Here is a 5,912-nt window from a genome sequence, read left to right as displayed (position 1 = left end):
ACAATGTGGACGGTTTAAGATAACTGTGGTATAATGTGGACAGGTTAAGATAACTGTGGTACAATGTGGACAGTTTAAGATAACTGTGGTACAATGTGGACGGTTTAAGATAACTGTGGCACAATGTAGACAGGTTAAGATAACTGTGGTACAATGTGGACAGGTTAAGACAACTGTGGTACAATGTGGACAGGTTAAGATAACTGTGGTACAATGTGGACAGGTTAAGACAACTGTGGTACAATGTGGACAGGTTAAGATAACTGTGGTACAATGTGGACAGGTTAAGACAACTGTGGTACAATGTGGACAGGTTAAGATAACTGGAACAATTATGTCATTTAGCGATCATGACTGTAAACACATTATTGACGGTCAGTTTCTCGTTACTGAATGTGCACACTGTATCTCTTTGCTCGCCTTGCTCGCCTTGCACGTCTTGCTCGCCTTGCACGCCTTGCTCGCCTTGCTCGCCTTGCACGTCTTGCTCGCCTTGCACGTCTTGCTCGCCTTGCACGTCTTGCTCGCCTTGCACGTCTTGCACGCCTTGCACGTCTTGCTCGCCTTGCACGCCTTGCTCGCCTTGCACGTCTTGCTCGCCTTGCACGCCTTGCTCGCCTTGCACGTCTTGCTCGCCTTGCACGTCTTGCTCGCCTTGCACGTCTTGCTCGCCTTGCACGCCTTGCTCGCCTTGCACGTCTTGCTCGCCTTGCACGTCTTGCTCGCCTTGCACGTCTTGCACGTCTTGCTCGCCTTGCACGTCTTGCTCGCCTTGCACGCCTTGCACGTCTTGCTCGCCTTGCACGTCTTGCTCGCCTTGCACGCCTTGCTCGCCTTGCACGTCTTGCTCGCCTTGCACGTCTTGCTCGCCTTGCACGTCTTGCTCGCCTTGCACGTCTTGCTCGCCTTGCTCGCCTTTCACGTCTTGCACGCCTTGCACGTCTTGCTCGCCTTGCACGTCTTGCTCGCCTTGCACGTCTTGCTCGCCTTGCACGTCTTGCTCGCCTTGCACGTCTTGCTCGCCTTGCACGTCTTGCTCGCCTTGCACGCCTTGCTCGCCTTGCACGTCTTGCTCGCCTTGCACGTCTTGCACGTCTTGCTCGCCTTGCACGTCTTGCACGCCTTGCTCGCCTTGCACGTCTTGCTCGCCTTGCACGCCTTGCTCGCCTTGCACGTCTTGCTCGCCTTGCACGCCTTGCACGTCTTGCTCGCCTTGCACGTCTTGCTCGCCTTGCACGTCTTGCTCGCCTTGCACGCCTTGCTCGCCTTGCACGTCTTGCTCGCCTTGCACGCCTTGCACGACTTGCTCGCCTTGCACGTCTTGCTCGCCTTGCACGCCTTGCACGTCTTGCTCGCCTTGCACGTCTTGCACGCCTTGCACGTCTTGCTCGCCTTGCACGTCTTGCACGCCTTGCACGTCTTGCTCGCCTTGCACGTCTTGCTCGCCTTGCACGCCTTGCACGTCTTGCTCGCCTTGCACGCCTTGCTCGCCTTGCTCGCCTTGCACGTCTTGCTCGCCTTGCACGTCTTGCTCGCCTTGCACGCCTTGCTCGCCTTGCACGCCTTGCTCGCCTTGCACGTCTTGCTCGCCTTGCTCGCCTTGCACGCCTTGCACGTCTTGCTCGCCTTGCACGCCTTGCACGTCTTGCTCGCTTTGCACGTCTTGCTCGCCTTGCTCGCCTTGCACGCCTTGCACGTCTTGCTCGCCTTGCTCGCCTTGCACGTCTTGCTCGCCTTGCACGTCTTGCTCGCCTTGCACGCCTTGCTCGCCTTGCACGTCTTGCTCGCCTTGCTCGCCTTGCACGTCTTGCTCGCCTTGCACGTCTTGCACGTCTTGCTCGCCTTGCACGTCTTGCTCGCCTTGCACGTCTTGCTCGCCTTGCTCGCCTTGCTCGCCTTGCACGCCTTGCACGCCTTGCACGTCTTGCTCGCCTTGTACGTCTTGCACGTCTTGCTCGCCTTGCACGTCTTGCACGCCTTGCACGTCTTGCTCGCCTTGCACGTCTTGCACGTCTTGCTCGCCTTGCTCGCCTTGCACGTCTTGCTCGCCTTGCACGTCTTGCACGTCTTGCTCGCCTTGCACGTCTTGCTCGCCTTGCTCGCCTTGCTCGCCTTGCACGTCTTGCTCGCCTTGCACGTCTTGCACGTCTTGCTCGCCTTGCACGTCTTGCACGTCTTGCACGTCTTGCACGTCTTGCTCGCCTTGCACGTCTTGCACGTCTTGCTCGCCTTGCACGTCTTGCTCGCCTTGCACGTCTTGCTCGCCTTGCACGTCTTGCTCGCCTTTCACGTCTTGCAAGTCTTGCTCGCCTTGCACGTCTTGCACGCCTTGCACGTCTTGCTCGCCTTGCACGTCTTGCTCGCCTTGCACGTCTTGCTCGCCTTGCACGCCCTGCTCGCCTTGCACGTCTTGCTCGCCTTGCACGCCTTGCACGTCTTGCTCGCCTTGCACGTCTTGCTCGCCTTGCACGTCTTGCTCGCCTTGCACGCCTTGCTCGCCTTGCACGTCTTGCTCGCCTTGCACGCCTTGCACGTCTTGCTCGCCTTGCACGTCTTGCTCGCCTTGCACGCCTTGCACATCTTGCTCGCCTTGCTCGCCTTGCACGTCTTGCACGCCTTGCACGTCTTGCTCGCCTTGCACGTCTTGCTCGCCTTGCACGCCTTGCACGTCTTGCTCGCCTTGCACACCTTGCTCGCCTTGCACGTCTTGCTCGCCTTGCACGTCTTGCTCGCCTTGCACGCCTTGCTCGCCTTGCACGCCTTGCTCGCCTTGCACGTCTTGCTCGCCTTGCACGCCTTGCACGTCTTGCTCGCCTTGCACGCCTTGCACGTCTTGCTCGCCTTGCACGTCTTGCTCGCCTTGCTCGCCTTGCACGCCTTGCACGTCTTGCTCGCCTTGCTCGCCTTGCTCGCCTTGCACGTCTTGCTCGCCTTGCACGTCTTGCTCGCCTTGCACGCCTTGCACGCCTTGCTCGCCTTGCACGTCTTGCTCGCCTTGCACGTCTTGCTCGCCTTGCTCGCCTTGCACGTCTTGCTCGCCTTGCACGTCTTGCTCGCCTTGCACGTCTTGCTCGCCTTGCACGTCTTGCTCGCCTTGCTCGCCTTGCTCGCCTTGCACGCCTTGCACGCCTTGCTCGCCTTGCACGCCTTGCTCGCCTTGCACGTCTTGCTCGCCTTGTACGTCTTGCACGTCTTGCTCGCCTTGCACGTCTTGCACGCCTTGCACGTCTTGCTCGCCTTGCTCGCCTTGCACGTCTTGCTCGCCTTGCACGTCTTGCTCGCCTTGCACGCCTTGCACGCCTTGCTCGCCTTGTACGTCTTGCTCGCCTTGCACGCCTTGCTCGCCTTGCACGTCTTGCACGCCTTGCACGTCTTGCTCGCCTTGCACGCCTTGCTCGCCTTGCACGTCTTGCACGCCTTGCTCGCCTTGCACGTCTTGCACGCCTTGCACGTCTTGCTCGCCTTGCACGCCTTGCTCGCCTCGCACGTCTTGCTCGCCTTGCACGTCTTGCTCGCCTTGCACGTCTTGCTCGCCTTGCACGTCTTGCTCGCCTTGCACGCCTTGCTCGCCTTGCACGCCTTGCTCGCCTTGTACGTCTTGCACGCCTTGCACGCCTTGCTCGCCTTGCACGTCTTGCACGCCTTGCACGTCTTGCTCGCCTTGCACGTCTTGCTCGCCTTACACGTCTTGCTCGCCTTGCACGCCTTGCTCGCCTTGCACGCCTTGCTCGCCTTGCACGTCTTGCACGCCTTGCTCGCCTTGCACGTCTTGCACGCCTTGCACGTCTTGCTCGCCTTGCACGCCTTGCTCGCCTTGCACGTCTTGCTCGCCTTGCACGCCTTGCTCGCCTTGCACGCCTTGCTCGCCTTGCACGCCTTGCTCGCCTTGCACGCCTTGCACGTCTTGCACGCCTTGCTCGCCTTGCTCGTCTTGCACGCCTTGCACGTCTTGCTCGCCTTGCACGTCTTGCTCGCCTTGCTCGCCTTGCACGTCTTGCTCGCCTTGCATGCTTTGCACGCCTTGCACGTCTTGCTCGCCTTGCACGCCTTGCACGCCTTGCACGTCTTGCTCGCCTTGCACGCCTTGCTCGCCTTGCACGTCTTGCACGCCTTGCTCGCCTTGCACGTCTTGCTCGCCTTGCACGCCTTGCTCGCCTTGCACGTCTTGCACGCCTTGCACGTCTTGCTCGCCTTGCACGCCTTGCTCGCCTTGCACGTCTTGCACGCCTTGCACGTCTTGCTCGCCTTGCACGCCTTGCACGACTCTTTGAATGAAAGAAACTCTTGTGGGATTTTGGTTTCGACTATGGATAATGTGAGAGTTATCATGAGACTTTGGATCTGAAACACTAAATTTCGAAGCCACTTTTTAAAAATATTCAAATATTTTTATCCGTGCTCCTTATAAAAGAATCTAAGGAAAAACAGGATTCATGTTAAATTTTGAACGTTTGAGTTTAATAATAAACACAATAAACTACCGCTCACAGGATGAGTATGCGCTACCGCTCACAAGATGAGTATGGGCTACCGCTCACAGGATGAGTATGCGCTACCGCTCACAAGATGAGTATGGGCTATCGCTCACAGGATGAGTATGCGCTACCGCTCACAAGATGAGTATGGGCTATCGCTCACAGGATGAGTATGGGCTACCGCTCACAGGATGAGCATGGGCTACCGCTCACAGGATGAGTATGGGCTACCGCTCACAGGATGAGTATGGGCTACCGCTCACAGGATGAGTATGGGCTATCGCTCACAGGATGAGCATGGGCTACCGCTCACAGGATGAGTATGGGCTACCGCTCACAGGATGAGTATGGGCTACCGCTCACAGGATGAGTATGGGCTATCGCTCAAAGGATGAGCATGGGCTATCGCTCACAGGATGAGTATGGGCTATCGCTCACAGGATGAGTATGGGCTACCGCTCAAAGGATGAGTATGGGCTATCGCTCAAAGGATGAGTATGGGCTATCGCTCAAAGGATGAGCATGGGCTATCGCTCACAGGATGAGTATGGGCTATCGCTCAAAGGATGAGTATGGGCTATCGCTCACAGGATGAGTATGGGCTATCGCTCACAGGATGAGTATGGGCTATCGCTCACAGGATGAGTATGGGCTATCGCTCAAAGGATGAGCATGGGCTATCGCTCACAGGATGAGTATGGGCTATCGCTCAAAGGATGAGTATGGGCTATCGCTCAAAGGATGAGTATGGGCTATCGCTCACAGGATGAGTATGGGCTATCGCTCAAAGGATGAGCATGGGCTATCGCTCACAGGATGAGCATGGGCTATCGCTCACAGGATGAGTATGGGCTATCGCTCAAAGGATGAGTATGGGCTATCGCTCACAGGATGAGTATGGGCTACCGCTCACAGGATGAGTATGGGCTACCGCTCACAGGATGAGTATGGGCTACCGCTCACAGGATGAGTATGGGCTACCGCTCACAGGATGAGTATGGGCTACCGCTCACAGGATGAGTATGGGCTATCGCTCACAGGATGAGTATGGGCTATCGCTCACAGGATGAGTATGGGCTACCGCTCACAGGATGAGTATGGGCTACCGCTCACAGGATGAGTATGGGCTATCGCTCACAGGATGAGTATGGGCTACCGCTCACAGGATGAGTATGGTCTATTGCTCACAGGATGAGTATGGGCTATCGCTCACAGGATGAGTATGGGCTATCGCTCACAGGATGAGTATGGGCTATCGCTCACAGGATGAGTATGGGCTACCGCTCACAGGATGAGTATGGGCTACCGCTCACAGGATGAGTATGGGCTACCGCTCACAGGATGAGTATGGGCTACCGCTCACAGGATGAGTATGGGCTACCGCTCACAGGATGAGTATGGGCTACCGCTCACAGGATGAGTATGGGCTATCGCTCA

General features: G+C 57.3%; 1 protein-coding gene across 1 annotated transcript; it reads left to right on the top strand.

Annotated features, from left to right (window-relative positions):
• Nucleotides 1-393: 393 nt before the first annotated feature.
• Nucleotides 394-4,275, top strand: LOC138350060 (uncharacterized). The gene has a single exon (XM_069300342.1). The coding sequence runs from the start codon at nucleotides 394-396 to the stop codon at nucleotides 4,273-4,275; it is 3,882 nt and encodes a 1,293-aa protein (XP_069156443.1).
• Nucleotides 4,276-5,912: the final 1,637 nt, after the last annotated feature.

Source organism: Procambarus clarkii, chromosome 43, assembly GCF_040958095.1.
Source record: "Procambarus clarkii isolate CNS0578487 chromosome 43, FALCON_Pclarkii_2.0, whole genome shotgun sequence".
In the NCBI taxonomy this organism is placed as follows: domain Eukaryota; kingdom Metazoa; phylum Arthropoda; class Malacostraca; order Decapoda; family Cambaridae; genus Procambarus; species Procambarus clarkii.
The sequence above is the reverse complement of the archived record's forward strand: the minus strand, read 5'-3'. Positions and strand labels throughout refer to the sequence as shown.

What these genes read in the sequence shown, in the direction of transcription:
- LOC138350060 (XM_069300342.1), top strand. Translation starts at nt 394, where the DNA reads ATGTGCACACTGTATCTCTTTGCTCGCCTTGCTCGCCTTGCACGTCTT.